Genomic DNA, 26,318 nt, shown 5'->3' with positions numbered 1-26,318 from the left:
CCCAATCCTTAAATACTGATGTTTTCTCTGAAAAATAAAGGTTTCATCCTTTACTCTCTTCTAGTCTCACTTCTCACCGATTCTCAAACTTCACAATCTCCTAGGAGGCCACTTAAAAATTAAATAAAAAATTAAGATTCTGATGCCCTGACCCCCATGATTCTGATTCTGATTAACAGAAGAGGGCCCATTAATCTTTACATTTCTTTTGAGGAGTTAGGTAATTAGGTATGTATGTATGTATTATTTATTACCTAACGGAGGTACTGGGGATTGAATCTGGGACCTTGTGCATGCTAAGCACGCACTCTACCACTTAGCTATACCCTCCTGCTTAATCTTTACATTTCTTAACAATTACCCACTTGCTATTCCATCACATCCTTTTACCCATTCACATTCTGTTCTTACTTCAAGGAGGAAAAAAAACCTTTCCCTTCTGGCTAACTGCATAATTCTTTGACTTTCAAGTCTGTTTAGGAGTGATTTGCTCTGGTAACCCTTCCTTCCAAACTATCCCTTTCCCCAATGGCTATATTAAATTCCTGTTTAAAAACATTTAATTACACTGTATTGTATTGATCTCCTTGCCTAGGTTTGTTAGACTGCTAGTTCTATGTTTTTCATTTCTGTATATCTAACTTACTACACAGCTGGCACAGCAGATATTTAGTAAATGTTATATGAATGAATTAATCCCTACCAATGAGTATCTCATTAACAAGAATCTTTTCTGTATTAACAAATACCGAAAAGCTTAGCACATGCAGTATACAATATAACCAACCAGTCTTAAAGCCAAGTAGTTTGAAAATACAAGGATTTCTTACAGTCATTTTAACCAATCCTTCCCATGCTCATCAATGTGTTCATGAGTACATATTTGATGTCTGAAAAAAAAATGCAGGGCTACAGAGTCTCATGCTATTATAATTCGTACTTTTTTTTTTTTGCAATCTAAGTTTTCCTCCCCACACTAAGATTAGACCTGCACTTCCAATCAGATGGCCACCAGCTACAGGTGGCTATTTAAATTTAAATTAATTAAAATTAAGGACAATTAAAAACTCCTTCCTTAGTCACACTAGCCACATTTCAAGCGCTCAAAAGCCATACGTGGCTAGTGGCTACAGTTTGGGACAGTGTGGATACAGAACATCTTCATAAACAGAGGAATTGCTATTGGACAGTGCTGGCGACACAATTATAAACAGACCGCAGAAAACCTCACTTACTTCTTAGCTCCCACGATCCTCGTGCTCCTCTGCTGCTTAAAGGATGGGGGTCCCGGGGTCTAGCAAATTGCAAGCACATGAGTGAATGCTAGGGACTTCGGAACCTTGACCACAAAAAGAAGAACCTCCCATGAGGAGAAACGAAGTTCTCCCGGGGCTACTACCTCAAATGGAAGGCGGCAAGACTTTTTAGGAAAAGTGTGCCGCCCCATCCTCCTACAGGGTCAAAGCAGGTGACAACACCAAAGCCTTCATTTCTCCCATTCTTAAAGCCTTGTCCTAGACAGAGGCTCTAAAAGGGAGGCGGAAAGGGAGGAAACGGATATGGGAAGCAATGGGGATGTAAAGGCAATAGAGACTAACGACAATCCGACGAGGAACAGAGTCCAAGGGGATGAGGAACAGGCAGCAGAAAGTGGAGGAAAAAAGAGGGGACAGGTAGATCTGACCTAGAAGGGTGGGGCCTACGATGGGCTCAGATAAAACCAACACTGAGCAGGAAACAAAAGGGAGGGACGGCGTGTGGCGAGCTCGCCAGCGCTACCCCTAAGGCATAACGGTCAAACCGAGAAACTCACGGCGGGCACTGCACCGAGTCTCGAAGACATCACTCCCTCTCCACGCCTAACAAATTCACCCAAGGGCTCCGGCCAGACCAACGCCACTTCCGCTCTCCTCTCCGCTCCCGGATGTGGAGTCGGCGCCGCGAGTTCGGTCTCGTACGTCTACTTCCGCCTAGCTGCTTCCGAGGGGGCTGCGACCGGGAGAGTCACGTGACGAGAGCCCCCCACCCCCCATCCGCGCGGCGGCCCGCTTCCTTTGAGACCCCGCCCCGGGGTTGCACTGTGGGACCCGGGAAGCTGGGGGTGGGATTTGGAGCCTCAACTTGGCTTCAGAGCCTCCCCCCGAGCCCCGCGCCCCGTCTCATTCCCTCGGTTTGCACCACCCCTCTTGCCACTCCAATCCCATCCAGCACGACGAGTAGTCTTTGTAGAGGCACAGGGAGGTCAGTTATTGCCCTTTTATTTATCTTAGGGAATAACAGATCCATTCCCGCCTTCCCTCCCCCCAGGTAGAGAGACGTAGAAGCTCTTTTGTCGCTGAGAGCGCGGGAAGTGGAGGCCGAGGCTGAGCAGGAAAGAAGCCAGGAAAGGGCCGCTCGGTGGAGATTTCAGTGAGGCAATGAATAACGGGGGCAGGTCTCTTCCCATCTACTAGCGTTAGGCCTGCAAACCTGCCCTGCCTTGGAGTTTTCTGGTGTGGTCGCCAGGAGACGTATTTGAGTTACTCATGAAATCTTTAGCCAGACTATGTCTGGGCCTCTCCCTGAGGGAGCTGTGCTTGAGTTTCTCCTTAGGGGGCCTGTGGTGGCTCCTCTCTGAGTGACTGTGTCTTCTCGTCTCAGAGGGCCTGTGCTGTCTTCTCTCAGAAGCACTATGTCCTCTCCTCTCAGGGGCACTGCGACGGAGTTTCTCAAAGAGGCTGCGATTGCTCCTCTCGGAGGGAGTGCGACACCTTCTCTCAGACGGACTGCGACATCTCCTCTCAGAAGGACTGCGACATCTCCTCTCTGAGAGACTGTGATGGCTCCTCTCAGAGGCACTGCGATGTCCTCCTCTCAGAGGCACTGCGACGGCTCCTCTCAGAGGCACTGCGATGGCCCCTCTCAGAGGCACTGCGATGTCCCTTCTCAGAGGCACTGTGATGGCTCCTCTCAGAGAGGCTGGGATGGCCCCTCTCAGAGGGACTGGGATGGCCCCTCTCAGAGGGACTGTATTGGCTCCTTTGAGAAGAATTACATGAGGTTCTTTCCCTACAGAAGCTGTGATGGTGTCGTTCCTTGTGTGTGGGTTTCTCTTTAAGGTGGCTGTGTGAGGTTCTCTTCATAGGGGAACCAAGTAGGATTCTCCCTCCAGCATGAACTCTGGTTCCTGTTTTGGAGTTCTTGGACTCCTGGCTAGAGATTTCATTTCTGTAAAAGTTTTTCTTAGCTCTGCTACTACTGTCATTTTGAACAGGACCCAAAGGCTGTCTCGTTGAGGTGGTTTTGAGAGTGGTACTTCTTTGTGAACCTATGGGCTTGGGCAGTTGGATAGGTCTGGGTTGGAAAGAGCTGTCTCTTTTTGGTTGTTGAGCTGATCTGAATTGGTCTATTTCTCCCCACAATGTGCTCTCCTGCTTAGTGATTGAGTCTGTTGGCCTTAGCTTGACAGTTGGTATCCTGTGTCTTTCGATGTCTCTTGATAAGCAATAGTCTCTGGCTTTTTGTTTTGGAAGGTAATTTTTGCTTGACAAATGGTCTGGCCTTGTCCTGTCCTCAGGCTTCTGCCTAACAGAAGCCAAAATTTTGTGTGCTATTTTCAATGTCTGCTTCAGGCCCTGAAAAAGCAATTGAATGAATTTCGGTTGGGAGGATTTCTTAGGTTGTCTTCTTAAAGAGGCGGTAGTTGTCTGAGATGCTCCACTCCTCTTCCTTCTTAACTGGGCTGGAAATTCCCTGGAGGAACTCTGTATTATGGCTTTACCATTTGTGTAGAACTTTGTGTTTTGTGTTCTAACTCCTTTGGGGATTCTTTTCATTGGATATTTTGAATCATGGGTCTTTTTGGTTCTCATTTTAGCCCATTTTTCATCCTGGTTGCTTTCAGAGTCACTCTCTGGTAGAGAGTGAACTTGAGTGAATTCATAGTGTCCAGGCTCTCTAACTTCTGTCTTTCCCACTAGGCCAGAGCTGCCACGCTGCCTTCGCCTGATGTGGACTTGTACAGGAGCAGGAGACTGGGAAGACCCAGAATGGAAATCTACTGTAGAGGTAGGACTCTTGGAAACTCTATTATAGACTTTAGCTTTCCTTAATGATAGTGATCTAGAGCTCCTTGGTGTGATAGATCTGTCTCTTCTATGATACTTTGGGACTTGAGGTCTTTTCCCAGTTCGCAGCCTAAAGCCAAGATGCAACCTAATCTCTCCATGGCCTTCAGGAGTGCTTACAAGGTGAAGCTGTGGGTAGATAAGAAGGTAAGGCCCAAAAGTGGACTGTAATTTATGACAGCAATTAAATCCTGAACATCGACCACACTGTAGGCAGATAGGGTATTTTAGGACCAGACCTGAAGCTAGAGGTGGTGGCACATTGGGGGGTATTTGACTCCTTAACAGTTTTGCTGCTATTTTTAGCTGTAGATCTTGTAGCAGCTGGAACTGTTCTGAGAAGTCAGTCTTGGCCTGGGAAAGATTACTTGGCTTGAGGGAGTGTTGGGACTTAAAAGTCCTTGTCTGTGAACCACTCCGTGAGTTCTTAATCTCTTCCACTGGAACAGGATCTCTCCTAGCAAAAAATACGTTGAAAGAAGACTCTAACTTTACTGGGGCAGGAAGCTGACTTCCTGTACATGAAACAGGCTTGTGCTGAATGACTTCCTGGGATATATCACTGGGCTTTGAGTTTGTTTTCTTTATTCGCTTTCTAGTCCCAGAGTAATGCTGTATCATGGAGGACATGGAGCCACGCGTCCACATCCTTAAGGCTGTTCTTTTCTCATGACCATGGCATGAAGTATGTCTCTGAATGTAGTTTTTGACCACTGAAGGCTGAGAAATAGTACTTTGACCCTTTTCAAGCAGGCTCTGGGAAAATTCCATCAGTTCAGCTGGAACCCCAAATAAATTCTGAATAGATTGACAAGTATCTGTAGTGGCTCTTTCTGTTGAAGATTTTTGAGAAGAAAGCTTCCTTTCCATAGTGGTCCCCAAGACATTCCCCAGTGTTAGCATACTGGAGAGATATTTTCTAGGTAGCCGCTGCCTCCAGGAGTGACTCTCTAAGACATTCCGTTGCCTGCCCAGGGCAGACCAGGTAAGGCCTCTTTGAGCCCCTGATCCTGCCTGGAAGGTCCTAGATGGTGATCTCCAGTTTGGTGGTGGATGCTGAGACAGACTCTGGAGTGAGCTCCCTGATTCCTCCACCTGCTTCCTCTGAGTCCTTTCCTTAGATATGACATCTACTCCTGGGACCACAGAATTTGGGCTTTTCACAGTGTTAGCTATCTTATCAGAGGTTTGGTTATGAAAAGACAAGGGAAGAGTTGAAGACTGTATCATAGCAAGGTCTATAAAAGACTCCTCAGGCTGCAAAATATCTGTCTCCAGATTTTTTATATCTAACAATCTTGACACTTCTGACATCTCAGAATCCCAAGGGCCTAATTCAGATGTTCTGGCAGAACTTGAGATGAGTGAGTTTGAAGAGTTGTGTAGAAACCTAGAGAAAAAATTCTGTATTTGTAACTCTTCTCCTGATGAGCTGTCCTCAGGTTCCCTATTCTGATACACCTGTCCTAGATTCAAATCCTCAGATTCAATGACTTGAGGCCCTGATTTTATCCCTATAGATTTCACAGCCTGAAGCCCTTGTTCATGAGTCAACATTGTAGGTTCCTTGAATGGAGATGTTGGCTGGGAGGTTAATCCTACAGATTTCACTTCAGAATTTGGCTTTGGAGTTAATTCTACAGGTTCTACTGGTTCCTGAAGATGTGGCCTCAGGTGTAAATGCAAACAATCTGCTACATTGTGCCCTAATCCTAGAGCTACTCCTATTGGTTCTGCAATCTGAGGAACTGGCCCTAGTGCTAATTCCTCAGATTTCACAATTTCAAATGGTGGCCCCACAGTCTGGACTATTTTAAACCCTGTAAAATCCGTTTCCAACATTTGGTGCTTTGGTTCTGTGATTAATTTCTTAGATTTTGCATTTTGCCTCCGTAGCCCTGAGGTAAACTCTGGCAGTCTCACATTTTGTAGTTCTGGAGTCAAGTGAACATAGTCTACCATTTGAGAGGTTGGCCCTGATGATGATGTCACAGACTTCACAGCTTGAAGTGGTGGCCCAGGAGTCACTTTGACAGACTCAACAACTCTAGGGGGAGCTACTGGGTTTACCCCTGTTGCTTGAGCAACTTGAAGCTGTGTCTTTGTAGATTTTGTGACTTGATCTTGTGGCTTTGGACTAATCCTTGTAAATTCTGTAATTTGACCCAGTGGTGCTGGGGCTGTCTCTGAATATTTCATACTTTTATTCTGCGATTGTGTTAGCCTCATTGATCCCTCCCCTTGCTGCCATGTCTCAGCGGTGACCTCCGTAGATTCTGCACGTCCCGCAATTTGACCTGTTTGCTTTGGGGGCAACTCTAAAGATTTCCCCCTTAGGAATCGCTTAGAGGTCAAACCCATAGATTCTGGGGTTTGATGTCCTAAACCTAATGTTATCTCTGAAGATCCTACATGAGACCATGACTTTGGGGTCAACTCCTTACATTTGTTTACTTGCAGTCCTGTCTCAGAAGTCAACTCTGCAGATTCAGAAATGTGATATCTTAGCCCTTCTGTCACCTCTGAAGATTCTGGGACATCATGTGATGACTTTGTAATCAACACTACAGACTCTTCCCTTTGCAGTCTTTTCTCAGAGATCACCTCCACAGATTCTAGGGATGGAGGATAGGGCCTTGAAGATCTCTCTGCATCAGTGGCTTTATTTATTAGCTTTGGGGTCTTTCCAAGAAGTTCTTCCCCTTGAAGCTTTGCTTTAAAGGTCAACCCCATAGTTTCTGAAATGTGATGCTTGGGCTCTGGGGTCATCCTGTCAGATTCCACAACTTGCTGCAGTGGCCTTGTATGTAACTCCCCCAAATCCTTAACTTGAGGCCCTGACTGAGAGACCAACTCCAGAGTTTCTGGGATTTTATTGCCCTTCTTGGAGGTTAATTCTAAGGATTTTGAACCTTGATTCCTTAGTACTAGAGTCAGATCAACAGATTCTGGTACTTGAAGATCTAGCTTCAGAGGCATTCCTGAAGATTGCATGACTTTACCTTTTGGCTTCAGGGTCAACTTCACAGATTTCTCTACAGTTTCTGTGCCTTGATGTGCCAACTTTTGTGCCATTTTTGAAGAATCTCTGACTTGATAAATTGGTTTTGAAATCAAATTCACAGATTTAGGGACTTGATGCCTTGGCTTTGGGATCATCTCTGCATGTACTACAAACTGATGCCCTGGCCTAGGGGTTATCTCAGAGGAATCTGTGATTTCAGAGTTTGTTCTTGGAGTTAGAACCTCAGATTTCGCTCTTTGAAACAGTGACTCTGCTGTTAACTCTGCAGATTTTATAACTTGCTGCAGAGACCCTGTAGATGAATTTACATGTTTTATGCTTTGCAACTTTGGTTCTGGAGTAAACTTTAAATATTTCACACCTTGTTGCTGTGATTCTGGAGACAAATTTGAAAATTTGACATTAGTCAACATTGGTCCTGCTATAGACTTCTTAGTTGACTCTGTTGCCGATGCTACTGATTTCACACCTTGCCATCCTAAAGTCACCTCTTGGCAATTCATACCTTGTTGTTGGGACCCTAGTGTCAACTCTACAGATTTTACATCTTGAAAACATGGCTCTGGTGCAAAGACCTCAGAGTCTACACATTGTGACCTGAGGCATGATGACGACCCTAAAGAATTCACACTTTGAGGTTGCAGCAATAGGTTTGATTTCATAGGTTTTCCATCTTGTGAACATGGTTCTGATATAGACAATACAGATTTCTGCCTGAGGCAAGAAATCAATTTCTTAGAATTCACATCTTGAGGTTGTGGCTCTGGTTTTGACTCCAGAGATTTCACATCTTGAAGACATGGCTCTGGTGCAAACACCACAGATCTTACACTGTGCTGCCTAAGATGTGAGGGAAACTCCTCAGAATTTGTACCTTGAGGATGTGGCCCTGGATTTAAGTCCACAGATTTCACTTTTTGAAAACATGGCTCTAGTGCAAACATTTTGTATTTCAGGTTCTTCAGCTCAGAGTCTGAAATCAATTTCATAGAATTTGCATCACAAAGCAATGGCTCTTTGTTCATCTTCACAGACTTCATATCTTCAAGCAGTTGTTCTGGTAAAAATAACAGAGATTTCATACCATTTAACTGAGGGCCCAAAGTGAACACAGACTGTACAACTTGTTCCTGTGACCCAAGGTGGTTCACCACAAATTGGATTTCTGGAAACTTTGTCCCTGGAGTTAACTCTGAAGATTTTACACCTTGCAAACGTGGTTCAGAGTTGAACAACATAGATTTTGTACTGTGATGTTCTGACATAGGATTCAATTGGGAGGGTTTCACTCCTTGCATCTGTGGCCCTGGATTAGACTCTGAATTTGTGCAGTGAAGCTCTGACCCTGAATTCAATTCAGAAGAATTGACACCTTGCAGCTGTGGGCCAGAGTTGAACTTCGTTGATGTTATACCTTGAGATTTTGTCCCTGTAGTCAATTCACATTTTACATCATGTAAATGCTGCACAGGACTGAACATAACAGATTTTATACCTTGAAGTTCTGGACCTGGATTCAAATCAGAAGATCTCATACCTTTACATTTTGTCCCTGAAGTTAATTCAAGAGATTTTACACTTTGCAATGGTGGCCCAAGTTTGCACTTAACAGAATCTACACATTGTAATTTTGGCTTTAGATTCAACTCAGGAGAATTTGCACACTGCATCTGTGGCCCAGGGTTGCATTCTGTAGGTGCTACACTTAGAAAATTTGATTCTGGAATCAATTCAGATTCCCTACCTTGACAGTGTGGTCCAGGGATGAACACCATAGATGTCTCACATTGATTCTCTGGGCCTGGATTCACCTCACATCCCCCATCTTGACATTTTTTTCCTGAAGTCAATTCAAAAGATGCTCCTTGCAAGGGTGGTCCACATTTGCACCCCATAGAGTTTAAACATTGTAATTTTGGCTCTGGATTCAACTCAGAAGAATTTTCACACTGCATCTGTGGCCCAGGATTGCATTCTGTAGGTCCTACACTTAGAATATCTGATTCTGGAATCAGTTCAGTTTTTATACCTTGACAGTGTGGTCCAGGGTTGAACACCATAGCTGTCTCACGTTGATTCTCTGTGCCTGGATTCACTTCAGACCCCATATCTTGACATTTTCCCCCTGAAGTCAATTCAAAAGATTTTGCTCCTTGCAAGGGTGGTTCACTTTTGCACCCCATAGAATTCAAGCATTGTAATTTTGGCTCCATATTCAACTCAGAAGAAGTTGCATACTGCATCTGTGGCCCAGGGTTGCATTCCATAGGTGCTACACTTAGAAACTCTGACTCTGGAATCCATTTAGATTTCAGACCTTGCCAATGTGGTCCAGGGTTGAACACCATAGATGTCTCACATTGAATCTCTGTCCCTGAATTCAACTTAGAAGACATTATATGTTGAAGTTTTGAACCTGAAGTTAATTCAGAAGAATTCATACCTTGCAAATGTGGGCCAGGGTTGCAACCAGTAGAATTTACACACTGAAGTTTTGGTTCTGAAATGAATGCAGAAGAGTTCACCCCTTGCAAATGTGGCCCAACACAGAGCACTTTAGATTTTCTGCCTTGAAGCTCTGGATCAGGATTCAATTCAGAAGATTTCATAACTTGCAACTGTGGCCCAGTGTCAAATGCCATATAATTTATACACGGAAGCTGTGGCCCTGGATTCAGTTCAGAGCATTTCCCACCTTGCAATATAGGCTCATGCTTGAATTCCAGAAATTGATCATCTGAAAGCTTCATTTCCATGCTCAACTCAGATTTTACTTCTTGCAACTGTGGCCCAGGATTGAACTCTAAAGATTGCATATCTTGAATCCTTGTTCCCAGGCACAACTCAGAAGATTTCACATCTTGCAACTGTTGGTCAGAATTGAATTCCATAGATTTCACATCTTGAAGCTTTGTCCCTTTGCATAATTTTGAAGATTTTATCTGTTGCGAATGTTTCCCAGGATTGAACACCGTGACTTTTACACTTTGAAGCTCTGGCCATGGATTCAACTTACAACATTTCTCATCTTGCCACTGCTTTCCAGCATTGAACTCAGAAGATATCCCACTGTGAATCTTTGATTCCAAGGCCAACTCACAGGGTTTTGCACCCTGAAATTCTAGGCCAGGGATGACCCCTGCAGACTTTGTTAATTGAAGTTTTATAGGCTCAGAAGATTTTGCTTCTTGTGACTTTGCCGCAGTGTTGAAAGAGTCCACAGATTTCACACCTTGAAGGTGTGCCTCTGGTATCAACATAGACAACTTCCTATCTTGTAACTGTGGGATTGAGTTGAACTCCAAAGATTTCACATCTTGTACCTTTGTACCTAGAGTCAATTCAAAAGGTTTCATATCTTGCCACACCGGCCTGGTGATGAATTCCACAGATTCTCCACTTTGATGCTTTGTTTCTGGTGTCAACTCTGAAGATGTTACACCTTGCAGCTGTGGAACAGCAGATTTCAAATCCTGAAGACTCCACTCTAGCGTCAAATCAGATTTGTCACCCTGTCTCTGTGGTCCAGGGTTAAACTCCATTGATTTCACACCTTGAAGCTTCCTCCTCTGGGGTAAATCAGAAGATTTCCCACATTGTAACTTGGGACCACAGTTGAACTCTAAGGATCTCACATCTTGAAGCTTTATCCCTTGAATCAACTCAGAAAAATTTTTAGTTTGTACCTGTGGTCCAGAATTGAACCCTGATTTCATTTGTTGCTTTGTCCCTGGGATCACTTCAGAAGATTTCATATCTTGAGAGTGTGGTCTAGAACTTAACCCCTTAGATTTTACATCATGAAGCTTTATACCCATGATCAGCTCAGAACATTTTATATCTTGTAAGCATGGGCCTGAGTCCAACTCTACAGACTTCATACCTGGAAACTTCCTCCCCAGGGTCAAATCAGATTTCTCACCTTGTAACTTTGGACTAGGTTTCAGTTCTACAGACTTCACACCTTGAAGCTTTTTGCTTGGGATCACTTCAGAAGATTTCACACCCTGAAAGTGTGGTCCAGACCTGAAATTCATAGATTTTACATCTTGAAGCTTTACACCCATGATCAATTTGGAAGATTTCACATCTTGCAACTGTGGCCCAGGTTTGAACTTCACAGATTCCACATCTTGAAACTTTGTGTCTGAGACTAACTTAGAAGATTTCACTCCTTGCAACTGTTGCTCGGGGTTGAGCACCAATTTCACATTTTGAAGCTTTGATCCCAGGGTCAGCTCAGAAGATTTCAGAACTTGCAACTGGGGACTAGGGCTGAATTCTTTATGTTTTACATCTTGAAGCTTTGTCCTTGAGGTCCCTTCAGGAGATTTCACATCTTGTAACAATGACCCAGGGTTGAAATCTGTAGATGTGACATCTCGAATCTTTGTCCCCACAGTCAACTTGGAAAATGTTGTATCTTGCAACCATGAGTCAGGGTTTAACTCAGTAAATTTTGTATCTTGGGGCTTTGTCTCAGGTGGTGACTTAGAAGGTTTTAGGCCCTGCCACTGTGTCCTGGAGTCAAAATCCTCAGATTTTGTCTGAAGAGTCAGCTCAGATGACTTCATACTTTTCAAGTGTAGTGGGAAGTTCAACTCTATAGTTTTATCATTTTGTAATTGTGACCTTTGGCTTAATACCCCAGATTTCACCTCAAGAAACTGTGGCTCTTGTGTAAGCACTGGAGACTTCACACCTTGAAGCTGTGTTCCTGGAGATGACTGTAAAGATTTCACTTCTTGAAGCTGTGGCCCTGGGGTCAACTTAGGAGATTTCCCATCATGCAAGTGAAGCCTAGATTTGAACATCATAGATTTTATATCACAAAGCTTTGACTTGGAAGTCAGATCACATGATTTCATATTTCTAAACTGTAGACAAGGTTTCAAATTGACACCCTGAGGCTGAGGTTCTTCAAGTGATGCCAAAGATTGTATATCTTGGAGCTTTGGCCTTGGAGTCAATGCAGATGACCTTGTATCTCTCAACTGTATCAAAGGTTTCAACTCTGCTGGTTTGACATACTGGGATTGTAACCCAAGATTTAGCAGAGATTTCACACCTTTAAACACTGGTGCAGGCTTCCATTGAATAGATCTCATACTTCTAAGCTGTGGCTTTTGGTTTAGCTCCACAGTTTTCACACCTTGAAGCTGTGGCTCTGAGGTTGATGCCAAACATTTCCCTTCTTGCAGTTGTGGTCCTGGGGACAACGTAGGAGTTTTTACACTCTGCAACTGTTGCTCAGGGTTGAACTCCATACATGTTGCACCTTGAATTTTTGACCCTAGAGGCAATTCAGATGACTTCACATCTCTTAACTGTATTGAAGATTTCAACTCTACAGATTTGACACCTTGAGATTGTGACTCAAGATTTAATCCTATTGATTTCACACTTTGGAACTCAGGCCCTGGTATCCACTGAACATATCTCATGTTTTTATGCTGTGGCTCTTGTTTTAACTCAGCAGTTTTCGCACCTTGAAGCTGTGGTTCTGAGGCTGACTTTGAGGATTTTACCTGGTGCAATGGTGTCCCTGGGGTCAACTTGGGAGATTTATTTCTTTGCAACTCTGGTTCAAGTTCCAACTGTTCATATTTTACACCTTGAATATTTGATTCTGCAGTCAATTCAAATGATTTCTTGGCTTTCAACTGTAACTCAAAGTTGAGATCTACTAACTTTCCATCTTCTGATTTAGATCCTTTCTTCAGTTGCTCTGAATTCACACATTGCTGCTCTAGTGAAATTCCAGATATCTCACCAACCTGTTTTGGCCCAGTTGTTAAATTCTCAAGTGCCATCCTTTGAAACTGTTGCCTTGGGGCTAAATCCACATATTTCACTCCTTGAAACTTTTGTCTTCTGGTTGCATCCCCAGATTTTACTACCTGCTTCTTTAGCCTTGGGGTCAGCTTCACAGATTTTACATTTTGCAGCTCTGGATCTGGAGTCTTTTCCACAGGTTTTAAATTCTGAAGCTTTAAACGTGAGGTAATGTCCACATTTTTTATATCTTGCATTTGTGGCTCTGCAGTCAATTCCCAAGGTTTCATGCCTTGCATTTGAGGCCCTTGGAGCAATGACTCTGGTGCAAAAAATACAGAATTCTCATCTTCCTTCTTTGGCCCAAGTTTCAGTTCCACAGTTTTCACATCTTGCAGCTGTGTTCTTGGGGCCATCTTCACAGTTTCTAATTCTTGATTTCTTGAATGCAGAGCCAACTCAATAGATTTCACACCTTGAGGCTTGGAATCTGGGGTGAGTTTCACAGATTTCACATCTTCTGTCTGTGGCCCTGATGTTATCACCACAGATTTCTTACATTCCAGCTGTGGACTTGGAGTTAGCAACATAGATTGCATGCCTCTTTGACATTGTCCTGGAGTTAAGGCCACAGAGTTCACATTTTCCAACTGTGACTCTGAGATAAACAACTCAGATTTTAAACCATGAAGTTTTGAACTTGGGGTCATGTCTACTGGTTTCACATCCCCTACCTGTGGCCCAGGAGTTAACACCATAGATTTGACATTTCCCAGTTGTGGCTTTGATGTTAGCAGCATAGATTTCATACCTCTCAAATGTGGCCCTGGGGTGAACTCCACAGATTTCATATCTTCCAGCTGTGGCTCTGGCATTAGTACCTCAGATTGTAAACCTTGGAGCTTTGAGACTGGGGTCCATTCCATAGGTTTTACGTCTTGCAACTGTGGTCCATGGATCAGTTCAGTAGGTTTCATAACTTGTAACTGTGGTCTTGTGGTCAACTCAGAATAGTTTACACTTGGCAACTGTGGCCCAGGAGTCAACTCCATAGATTTTGCATCTGGTATGTGTGGCTCTGAGGGTAATTCAGAAGAAATGTCACCTTCAGAGCTTGACATTTGGTCTACTGCTACACATTTTACACCTTCAAACAGTGGCTTCAATACTAGCATCTCAGGCTTAACCCCTTGCTCCTCAGGTCCTGGGGTCAACTCCATTGATCCTACTCTTTGCATCTTTGGCTCTGGGGTCATCTCAAAAAAATTCACATATTGTAATTGTGGCCCTGAGTTTAACTCTGAGGTTAAGTTCACACCTTGAGGTTGAGTTCCTGATGTCAGATCACAAAATTTGACATCTTGTAGCCATGGCCCCACCTGTTTCATACCTTGAAGACCTGGAGACATCTTTGTTAATTTAGAATCTTGAAGCCCTAACTCTACAGTCGTCTCCACAGAATTCACACTATGAAACAGTGATCCTGGGGTTTGCTTCCCAAATTTGACACCTTGAAGCTTTGGCCCTGAAGTCAATTCAGAAAATTCAACATCTTTCTGCCTTGGCCCTCCATTCAGTTCCTTAGATTTCACACCTTGAAACTGTAGTTCTGAGATCAATTTCACAGATTTCATGCTGTGAAACTGTGACCCTTCAATAGACAGAACAGATTTCATATTTTCAATTGGGAGCCCTTGACTTAACTGTAAAGATGACTCTGTTACAAATCCTACAGACTTTATATCTTGAAGCTGTGTTCTTGGTATAAACTGCACATGTTTGAAACCTTGATGCTTTGGTTCTGGAGTCAAATCAGAAAATCTGACATCTTGCAAGCATGGTCCTGAGTTTAGTTCCACAAATTTCAAATTTTGAGGTTGTGGTTCTGTAGTCAACTGTACAGATACAACACTTTGATGCTCTGGCTCTGGGATAAAATCTGACAATTTTATTTCCTGCATTGGGGGACCAGGGGTCAATTCATCAGATTTCACACCACAGTGTGGAGACCCTGAGATTAAATTTATAGGTTTTTCTCCTTGAAGTGGCGGCTCTGGAGACAACTTTGAAAATCTAACACTATGCAACTGTGGCCCTAGGGTCAATTTCACACCTTGGAGCTGTGCCCCTTTAGTCAGTTCCTCTGATATCATACTTTGTAGCACGGGCTCATGTATCAGCTTCTCTGATTCTACCACTCCAGTAGTAGTTGACTGTTGAATTAAATTAACATGTTTCACATCTTGTAATTTTGGCTCTGTATCCAACTGCCTGGACTTTACTCCCTGGAGCTGTGATTCTAGGGTCAACTCCGTAACATGTGGTTTTGGTCCTGTAATAAACTGTTTAGATCCTACCATTAATGGGGCTGACTCAGAGGTTAACTTCACGTATTTCAAATTTTGCAGTAATGGCTCAGATTTCTCATGTTGCATCCCTTGTCCTAAAGTCAACTCCAGAGATCCTTTTTCTGAATATGGTGGTACTGGCATTGCCTCCTGGATGTTTTCAATTTGAAACGTTGCCAACCCCACAGTTTCTGTATTTTCATATTCTGACCTTAGGGGTATCTCTGATGACTCTGTAACTTGAAGATGTGGCCTTAGAGTCATCCTTGCAGATTCTATAACTTGACCTGTTGGTTTTTCTGTTAATGCTGCTTGGAGCAAAGCCTCAGAAGTCAGCCTCACAGTTTCTGTGTCTTGATAGCCTTGACCTAGAGTCATCTTTGAAAAACTTTGAAAATGTGACCTAGGCATCACTCCAGCAGTTTCTAAGACTAGTTGTGGGATCAGTTTCACAGATTCCTCCTCCTGTGGCCAGATCTCAGAAGTTAACTCTTCAGGTGCTATGTCTTGATGCCTTGGTCTGGAAGTTAGACCCACAGATTTCAACCCTTGTAAATGTGGTTCCATGATCATTTTTCTTGAGTCAACATGTTGTAATTGTGCCTCAGGAATTAACCTACTAGATTCTTCTAGTGGTGCATGTAAATCCACAAAATTATTATCATGCATTAGTGGCCCCAGAGTCAACTCCTTAGGTTTTATACTTTCCGAATGTGGTTCTGAGGTCAATGGCACAGATTTCACATTTTGAAACTGTGGTTCTGAGATCAGCTCCTCACAGTTCATAACTTCTAAATATGGTCCTAGATTCAGATGAACAACCTTCATACCTTGGGACTCTGGGGTCAACACCTTTGATTTCATACCTTGCATCTCTGATCCTGGTACTAATTCCAGAGATTCTTGTATTATGTACTGTGACACTGGAATCTCCCCCATGGCTTTTACACTTTGGAGCATTGGCTCAAAATTACCTTGGAATGACACTGAATTCATCTGCATAGATTCTGAAGCTTGGCTCAGTGGCCCTGGAGTAGTTCCTAAAGATGATTGTATCAACCCCACAGACTTTTCTGCATGGTGACAAGTGTCAGAGATCAACTTTGCTTCTGTTTCTTGATATCCTGGCTCTGAGATTATCCCTAAAGATTCTGAAGTTTGATGACACAGGGTCAATCCTTCAGGTTCTGTGGCTTGATGATCTGGTTTGAAGAGCAGCTCTACAGATTTTACTGCTTGAATGTGTGCCTTTGGAATCAGTTCCTCATATTTCATACCTTCTACCTGTGTCTCAGGAATCAACCTTCTACATTCTACCACTTGAGGAGTTTTCACATCTTCAAGCAATGGTACTGGGGCTATCTCCTCAGATGTTGTAGCTTGTAACCACAGCTTTGGGGCCAACTCCACAGATTTCGTATCTTCTTGTAGTGGTCTTAGGGTCAACTCCACAGTTTTTATACCTGAAAACTCTGATGGTACGGCCAAATGAACATATTCCATACCTTGCAACTGTGAACTAGGGGCCAAATCTATGGATTCCCTACTTTGCAACTGTGGTACTTTGGCTAACTCAGCAAAATTTTCACTTTGTTGTTGTGGTTCCAGGGTCAATTGGATAGATTTCACACCTTGAAGCTGAGACCCTGGGGCTGACTGCACAGATTTCCCACTTTGCAGCTGTGGTACGGGGGACAACTCATCAGGTTTTATACTCTGCAGTTGTATTTCTGGGGCCAGTTCTATAGAGTTCATAGTTGGGATCAGTTGTTCATATCCTGCCATCTGCAGGATTGAATCTGTGGTTACATCTACAGATTTTGTACTTTGCAACTCTGGTCCAAAGATCAGTTTTCCAGATTTCAAATTTTGCAATCCTGGGGATAACTTCATAGAGTCTGTAACCTTAAGTTGTGGCATTGGCTTCATCCCCATATATTTCACACCTTGAAGCAGTGATGTAGTAGACATTACTGCAGATTCTGTGACTTGAGGAGGTGGCTTTTGGTTCATTCCCATAGATTCTGTAACTTGACACAGTGACCTTGGGATTGGCCCTAAAGATTCCATTATTTGATGATGTGACCATGTCAACTCTACAGATTTCTTCTTTCGTAGCCTTGTGTCAGTGGTCAACCCCATAGTTTCTATGATTTGATGGCTTTGCTTTGGACTCATCTCTGGATACTCCAGGATTTGATGCCGTGGAGTCAACCTCGAAGATTCCATGACTTGATGAGGTTGCCCTAGGGTTAATGCCATAGATTCTGTGTCTTGATGTTGTGGTTGTGGAGTCATTCCCACAGAGTTTAGCACTTGAAGGCATGACCCAGGAGTCAACTCCAGAGATTCCTTTACTTGAGATATTGGCCCTGGGGTCAAATCCTGAGTTTCTGCAACTTGTGACTCTGGTGCTGTGATCATAACCATGGGTGACCCCAGTGCTGCTGGTGTTACCTTTGGAGAATGTATGGATTGATGTGATGACATTGGAACCACCCCTACTGATTCCATAACTTTAGGTGGTAACTTTGGAGTTAAGTCCACAGCTTCTACCATTCCAGGTGGACCAACAGTAGTAGGAGAGCTAGAAGAAGTCAAACCATCTGACTGAATTGTCCTTGGGGTCATATTTGCAATTTGAGACTGTGAATCTGGGGTCAAACCCCCAGATTCTATAACATGTGCCTGTGCTGGTGGAATTATCCCCATGAAATCCATAGTTTGTAATAGTGCCACTGGAGTTACTTTCGTATAATCCATCACTTGATGCAATGGCCTGGAGATCATCTCCAGTGATTTTGTATTTTGACATATTGGCCCTGGAGTAGTCTTCAGTGGTTCTATGACTTGACTTTGTGGCCTTGATGCTACATCCACTGATTCCATAACTTTATGCTGTGGCTCAGGGGTAATTCCCATAGTTTCCATAACTGCATGTTGTGGCCTTGGACTCATCTTTCCTGCTTGTATGACTTGATGGTCCAACAATGTAGTCCTTTTCACTGACTCCATGACTTGATATTGCATCCTTGGGGTCATTCCCGCTGACTCTATGATATGTGGATGTGATTTTTTAATCATCCCCATAGAATCCATGACTTGAAGCAGTGCTACAGGAGTTACCTTCACATTACCTACGACTTGACTTAGAGGTCTTGAGATTATCTTCCTTGATTCCATAACTTGCTGCTGAGGCCTTGGGGTTACCTCCACTGATTCAGTGACTTGACATGATGGTTTTCGGCTTATAATCACTGTTTCCATCCCTTCCATTGGTTTCACAACTTCATTTGGTGGCTGTGGGAACAAGCCCACAGATTCTATTACTTCTGAATGTGACTCTGGAATCATCCCCATTGAATCCATGACTTGAAGTAATGCCAGTGGAGTTACTTTTATGCTATCTGTGACTTGATATGGTAGCCGTGGGGTCAACTCCACATTAGTCACTTGGGTCTTATGCTGCTGTATCCTCTTTTCTGGAAGACCTATGACCCTCTGCTCTATACTGAGCTCTAGCACATGTTTTGGGTCCTTCTGCAGTAAAGTGGTTTCCTCTTGAATTACGTCAACTCCTAAACTTTTGGGAGGTAGATTGCCCATTGATGTCATTAAGGGCCTGGATCCAAGGATTTGGGAGCCATCCCCAGGTTGTGACTGCTTACCTGGGATAAGAGTCTGTGAAATTTTTGTTTCTGTTCTATTTAATCCAGATTCCACTCCAATGTTTACATGGAGCTGAAATGATGGAAGGTCTGGGGATTCATTGTTGATACTTTGCTCAGTGCTTTGATGAATGGGCATAGGTTTCTCTGGTTCAGGGACTCCTCCTTGTACCTCAATTAAATAATTCAGCATCGCCCACGATTCCCTCACAGGCAGAGGCACTGTTTGTTCCCGCAAAGTACAAACCTTCCAAGCCATATGTCCCTCTAACTCCCACCTAGCCAAAGGAGAGAGCTGGATTGGAGCTGATCCTGATAATAGTGGTCTCTCTTTGAAAATAGCATTTGGCCTATGATCTGATGTCAAATGACTCTTGCTCCTTCTCTCATCCTTTGTTTTCTCCTGTTGTTTGCAGAGATCTGGGGATTCAAAAGGAGAATTGATAAAAGTGCTTTCAGGTCTTAAGTGGGAAAGAGCTGCCAAATTCTGAAAAAGTTTTGATTTCCCAAGCTCTGAGAGCCTGAAAGAAGGCAGAGATGTGCCTTGGTTCCTGAACACAGGAGGTTGATTTTGGGGGAAAATAGGTAAACTGTGGCTCCGGAATTGCCAGGTTGTTCCTTCAGAAAAGACAGGAAGGTGTGACAGGCTGGAGCTGCAGGATGATCCAGAGGAGATGCTATGGTCAGTAGAATGTTTTGCCTTCTTACAGTCACAACAGGGTAGAACAGGCTCCTGTTCCATAAAAACAGAGGAGGTAGAAGAAGAAATCATATCCTGTGGTTCAGGTAAACATGATTCCATAAGATTTGATCTAAGAAACAAAGAGAAAAGTTTCCATTTGTTTTGAAACAGGAAAAAGTAGGGAAAGGAAAAGTAGAAAAGGGGAAAGATAATGGCCATTTCAAACACAAAATGTTTTGGCCTGAGGGAGAGCAAAAAAAAGAAAGTAATTTCCTCAACAGCAATTACTTATTTATGGAAAGAATTCCTCCACCACGACAAAGGGAGGCATTTGTCCCTATTCCAATCAGAATGATCACAGATCAGTGGTTCTTAAAATTCATTTGAACCCAGAACTTTCCCCCACTGCCAAAATTAACCATTTTTCTTCTCCCTCTCCCTCCCTCTTTCTCTTCCTCCCACCCTCCTTTACTCCCTCCTTCCTCCCTCTTGAAAATTCTACCACCTTCAATCCCCACCCAGAAATACCTGACCTTGCACTTTCCAGGTGTTGGAAGATCTGTCGAAGACTTCTGTCCATTGACCAGAGTAAATATTCCTGGCCCCATCCCACAGGGAGTCCTGAAAAGCTGAATGCAACAGAGTATGTCAATGTAACTGAAGTTATACTAAAGTACTGGTAAGGAAAACAATGAGAAGAGTGACTTAACTTAGAAAGGAGACAGCTATCATACTGAGGGAAGTAAGAGTCCCAGGTTTCTTATTTATAACTTTTTTTTTAGAGTTTATCAGTAGCATAGGCTGAAGAGAGAAAAAATAAACACAGTGAAGACTGACCTTACTCACCATGTCAGGTTAGCTTCAATGCAACCCATCCTGAGATTTTCTTCCCACTGTGGAGCTGGGGGTAGAGGTGAAGAATCTATTAGTATCATGACTGTTGACATCACCTTAGTCCAACCCCCTGATTTGCAAATAAGGTATCAAAGGCAAAGCCATGCCTAAGATCATAAAACTAATTAGTGGAAGAGCTCGGATTTGACCTAGGTTTCATTTTGTTTTTTAAAGCTATACTATGCTGCCCTCACCATGTAGTAGATGTAAGCCATTGAAAAGAGCAGAAATAATCATGGTAGAAGGGAGATGAAGTGGGGGAAACAAAAGAACACATATCTTTGGGGGAAAAGATGTGTATTATCCAGTGTCTATAGTAGGGAAAAAAAGGTACTGAAACTTCCCACACCAAGCTCTTAGTAGTTACCCTTTTTCCATTCTCCAGTCTCACCAAGTTTCTTTTCTAATTCTTTGAGTTTTGCACTTAAAGGAGATTAGGAAAGGAAGCGTGAGGATAGGAAGCATAGAAAGAATTATGGAGCTATTTACATCTCTTTGGAAATAGAGAAGCTAGAAAGAATAGGCATGTTTCTTTCCTTTGCATAATCTTTTTTAACCTTCCCCCTTCCACCTGTTATCAAAGGTTAAGAGTCCTAAAGCAGACCCGCAGTTGATTTGTCATTAGCCTTGACCTGAAGAGTAAAGGATAGGATCTTTCTGACCTGTGAATTTCTGGATGTTTTTCAATTTATGCTGTTTTGAAGTCTAGAAAGGCACAGAAAGAAAAAATAAAATCAGGTAATGTTCTAGGTTTATTGAAAGCACATTTCATCTTATAGACACAAATACTGATAGAGTTGGTATCCATAACCACAGCAACAGTTACCTCATCCATTTATTCACAAATTATTTATTGAGTACTTACTAGTTCTAGGTATTGTGTGGGGTGCTAGGACTTGAAAGATAAATATGATCCCTGTATTCTAGGAACTTAAACTAGTAGGGAAAACAGATGTCTAAACAGATAAGTTACAATACCATGTGGTAAATGCTGTAACAGAAATATATGTGTGAGGGAATAAAGAAGACAGTGATTAACTGCTTGGGAGAAAGGGGAAGAATTACTCAAGAAGTTGCCATTTGTATTGGAGTTTGAAGAATCAGTAGGTTTTTAGGTGAAGAAAGAGCATTCTAGGCAAGTGGGAACATCACTAAGAAGATTAGAGAGTCACGATTCTCAGGTGCATTTTTGTTAAGTAGTGAGAGATGCAGCTGAAAAGGTAAGTAGAAGCCAGATTATGCCAGATAATGTGGGATTTTTATTTTTTCCTATAGGTCAGAATTTCCTATCCAGTAGTTAGTAAACTCCTGGGATTTTTGCAAGGGTGTTCAAGGTCATTTTAAAGGCAGATACGACATTTGTTATTATTTCAAGTAAAACATTTTTTTAAATGTCTTCCATTTAAATTAGGACATCAGTCTCCGAGGGTGTATTTAAAGGGTCTACACAACAATTTAGGGAATTCACAAATATGCTCATGATTCAGTAACCCAGTTTATTACTTAGTTGAATAATCCTAGGTACAGTGGTAATTTTGACTTATAGACAGTTTTAAATTGACTTTATGCTTAGCCATATATTATTTATGTCCATAATGGACTGTTTATTAAAAACAGAAGCAAAAGGAAAACTGACATTGAAATACAGATTGATGAATGTACAAATGATCTTTCAATATATTTACCTTAAAATGATCTTTACATATCATAGACCTAAATAATCTGCCACTACAAAACACTTGGAAATGCTGAGTAAAATACAACAAACATCTTTTTAAATGAAGAATTTAGCTCCTTACAAGAAATTAAGGGAAATCTCCAGACCAAAAATAAGGACAATGCTGAAAAACAAGAGTGGAAACTCAAGTTGATACTTCAATGGCTTAGCTCATTTGCTTTGTCAGCCACTGAGGGGCTTAGGTTAACAGCAAGATAGAGACAAAAGACAAGGCCCATGTGAAATGGGTATTTGAATGAGACCCCAGAAAAAAGCCAGGATTCTCAAATTGCTACACACTTGGTAAAAATGTGGTTAGAAAAAAATCTGCTCACCAGATAAGGAAGTTTGAGCTCTGGGTTGGGAAAAGAAGCCTTCTCTGAGATTTTTAACCAAGAATCTATTCTCATACTAGTTTGAAATTCTAATTTCTACTCACTTTGCAGTCAGGAACCCTCAAACTGAAAATAAAAGTGGTCCTGGGCTGATAATGCCCCTAGGACCAAAGGTAAAAGTAACTATAAATCTCCTTGAAAACTGAAGTAGAAGAGGAAGGAGAAGGAAAACAGCTTGAATAACTGGACATTAATACATGTGAAATATCTAATGAAATGGTTAAATTCTTGAAAAAAAATAAAATACCAAAATTGAGCAAAAAGAAATAGATTATTTGAGTAGACCAATAAGTATGAAAGCAATTGAAATGATAATCAAAGACATTCTCCATCAGAGCTAATAAAAGAATTCCCCAGGGTTTCTGAATACCAGAACAAATTACCAATATCAGTAGCATTTCTCTACTGCAGAAAAAAGAAAAAAACTAGAAAAATATTTTAGTAATAAAAGATATTCTTCACAATAGCAATAAAAATGATGAAGTGTCAAGGTATTAACCAAGAATACAGAAGACTATCATGTAGAAGACTATAGTACTCTATTAAAGGATATAGAGGATGATCTGAATAAATGGAGAGACATTCTAGGCTCTGGTTGGTATAATTTATAATTATAAGGATGTCAGTACTTCCCAAATTAAATTATACTTTAATGCATTCTCAATTCAAATTTCAGTTGGAATGTTTCAATGACTGTTAAACTCTCTAAAATTGATATGGCAAAATAAAGGTTCACTAACAACTAAGTCAACCTTAAAAAGAAGAGCAAAGAAAGGACTTGCTGTACCAAAAACAAAGATACACTACAAGTCTAGTGGTAATAAAAACAGGGACAAATAAGCCAATGGAACAGAATAGAGAACTCAAAGAGGGACTCCTGTATATATATAGCAATTTAATATGATAGAGGGAGTTCCATAAATCAATGGGGAAAAGATTCTTTAGAAAATAATTGTGAGAAAACTGGCTCACTATAAAGAGAAAAATAAAATTGGATCACTTCTTAATACTACTTATAGAAGTGGACTTTAAATATATTTTAAAAACTAAAATCTGTAAGGTTGGACTGGAACATCAAAAAAAAGTAGGAGAAAATCTTTGTGACCTAGGGCACAGGATAACATCTTAAAGAAAACTTCAAAAATACAAACTATAAGGGGGGAAAAAATCCAGTGAAGACCCTACCATATCCAGCTGGAACCTTAAAATTACAAATCTGCCACTCACTCCTAATCCCAGGGAACTGCAAGGAAAGTTGCCTTGAAACTGAGAAGTTCAGAGAACTGGAGGGAACTCCTGGAAAGTTGTAACTACAGATTGATTTTTGTGTACTTTGCAGCTCAAGTTCACATCATCTGCATGTCCCCCAAAACCCTCAAGCCATGAATTTAAAGTGGCCCTGGATTGATGGTACCATAGTCAAAAGCAAATGAGATACTCTCTGAGGAAGATTTTCATCCTAGGCTTCAAAACACTACTATGAATATTGCATTTCATTAAATCTAAGATGCTACCAATTGTAAAATGTACTACATTCTACATGCCACTGAGAATTTTTTTAAATCCTGCTAATTAAATTATGAACTATTAATTGTGAGCCACATTCCAACTTTAGAAATGTTAAATATTTTAAAATAAGCACGTGTGCAGAAGCAACAGGAAGCAGAAACAAACCTACAGAAATGTCAGTTATTAAAATTATCGGATCCAGATTAGAAAACAACAACGCATATTACATTAAAAGACATAAAAGCCAACCCAAGTTTAAATATTTTTCTAAGGAACAGAAAACGATAAAAAGTGATCTAGCAGATTTGAAAAATTATCAAATGTTACTTCTAGATATTAAGAATGCAGTACTGAAATTAAAACCTCAGTGAATGAGCTTAACAGCATTGATGAAATACTTCTGAATAGAGACTTGGATAAGTATGCACACTGAAATTTCTGGAGTAACCACTAAAAGAACAGAAACAGTACATAACTTTCAAGGTAGTATAAGAGGGAAAATGGAGAGAAAAAAATCTAAGATTTCTGTTCATAATGTGAATCCTCTGAACAAAAACTACTAGAAAAACTGGACAAAAACAAAAATTTAAACATCTATTTGAAGTCACTGGAAAATGATCAAGTTCTGAAATATCATCACAGTCTCAGCAAAGATTCCTCACACTGGAATCAAACCAAAAAATATCACTAGCCATAAAAGCAAAAACTGATCAATTGGATTTCATTAAAATTAAGAACTTCTGTTTATTAACACACCATTATGAGTGAAAAGGTAAGCTACAGAGTGGGAGAATTTATAACTCACAAAAGACTCATATTCATAATATTGAAAGAATTCCTATAAATCAATAAGTAAAAGGCTGACAATCCAATCTTTAAAAGTAGGCAAGAGAACTGAACAGACAGTTCATAAAAAAAGGATTTCCAAATGACTAATAACCATGAGAAGTTGTTCAGTATCATTAGTCATCAGGGAAATGTGCATTAAAACAACAGTGTAATACCAAACATACCCATTAGATTGACTAAAATTTAAAAGATACAATGCCAAGTGTTGGCAAGAATGTGAAGAAAGTGGAACTCTCATACTCTACTCATGGGAGTTTCAACTGATACAATCACTTTAGAAAACTGTTTAGCATCATCTGCTAAAATTAAACATGTATACCACATGCCCAGGCAATTCCTCTCCTATTGGAAATAGGGTTCCACATCAACAGTGTGTTATTTGCAGTTAACATCCTGAAACCACACCAGAAATTAACACAACATTGTAAATCAACTATACTTCAAGAAAATTTTTTTTAAATAGGAGAAAAATCCTGAAACTTTATCTTGTCATATAAGATAACCAAATTTTTGAAGTCAAAAAAATAAACTACTGCTTTTTTGAAATGCAGTATGCAAGAATTCCAGCCACCGAGCCAAGAAAGCAAACTTTTGGTCTATTTTTTATGCCACAACAGGTAAATTACATTCTATGTTTCAATATACATTAGGTCCCCAAAGTAACAAGTATAACATTAATGTCACTTTAAAATTTGTTAATTTTAAATTTGTGGATCTTAAAATCACGCTCAACAAAAGAAGCCAAAAGCAAAAGAACACACCCTGTATGATACCATTGTTACAAGTCTCAAGAATAGGCCAAACTACTCTAGGACAATAGAAATCAGAATGGATGTGGCCTTTGAGTGGGAAGAGAGCAGACTAGAAAAGTACATGCAGGAACTTTCCAGGATTATGGCAATGTTATTCCTTGATTGGGACATTAGTTAATGGGTATATAAACTTATCATAACTCACCAAACTGTACACTTAAGGTCTGTGCATTTTACTGCATATAATTACAGGTATCCTCCACTTTTTGAAAGTTTGCTTTATGCCACTTCCATTTTATGAAAGACCTACATTAGTCCCTGTTTTTGCTAACTGAAAGAAATCCGAAGAGGATTTTTGTTTTTATGAAAAAAAAAAGAGGGGGAAGAAAAGGCAAAAGAATTCATTTGTTTTGCAGTGAGCTGCTGTAGAGGCAGCGCACTTCCCAGCAGCGAGAATGGCACCACCATTCTCCTTCCCTGGGAACTACACTCAGCATCTCAGCATCAAGCCATGGTGGCTTTGAACTGTGTCTGTGAGCATCTGTGCTTTATCTCAGTTTATTTTGTGCATCTGCTAGCAAGATGTGTCCTAGGGTAA

At 41.3% G+C, this 26,318-nt stretch overlaps 2 protein-coding genes across 6 annotated transcripts in view; one reads left to right on the top strand and one right to left on the bottom strand.

Moving 5' to 3' along the window:
• ZNF512 (zinc finger protein 512) overlaps positions 1-1,943 on the bottom strand; it is a 31,885-nt gene extending 29,942 nt beyond the window's left edge. For 3 of the 5 annotated variants that reach the window (XM_014563479.2, XM_014563481.2, XM_014563480.2), the window contains exons 1-2: positions 1,814-1,943; positions 1,236-1,294 (exon numbers count right to left, since the gene is read on the bottom strand). In XM_014563479.2, coding sequence (XP_014418965.1) covers positions 1,236-1,294; positions 1,814-1,843 — 89 coding nt within the window. In that variant the 5' untranslated portion in view covers positions 1,844-1,943. The remainder of the gene's footprint in view (positions 1-1,235; positions 1,295-1,813) is intronic. The other 2 variants (XM_032497257.1, XM_006189737.3) reach the window with 2 other exon arrangements.
• FNDC4 (fibronectin type III domain containing 4) overlaps positions 1,823-26,318 on the top strand; it is a 48,455-nt gene continuing 23,959 nt past the window's right edge. The window contains 2 exon segments of the mRNA XM_006189735.3: positions 1,823-1,954; positions 3,960-4,047. Coding sequence (XP_006189797.3) covers positions 1,925-1,954; positions 3,960-4,047 — 118 coding nt within the window. The 5' untranslated portion in view covers positions 1,823-1,924.

The sequence above is a fragment of the Camelus ferus genome, chromosome 15, assembly GCF_009834535.1.
Source record: "Camelus ferus isolate YT-003-E chromosome 15, BCGSAC_Cfer_1.0, whole genome shotgun sequence".
NCBI lineage: Eukaryota > Metazoa > Chordata > Mammalia > Artiodactyla > Camelidae > Camelus > Camelus ferus.
Note: the sequence above shows the minus strand (reverse complement) of the source record. Positions and strands in the feature narration are given on the sequence as shown.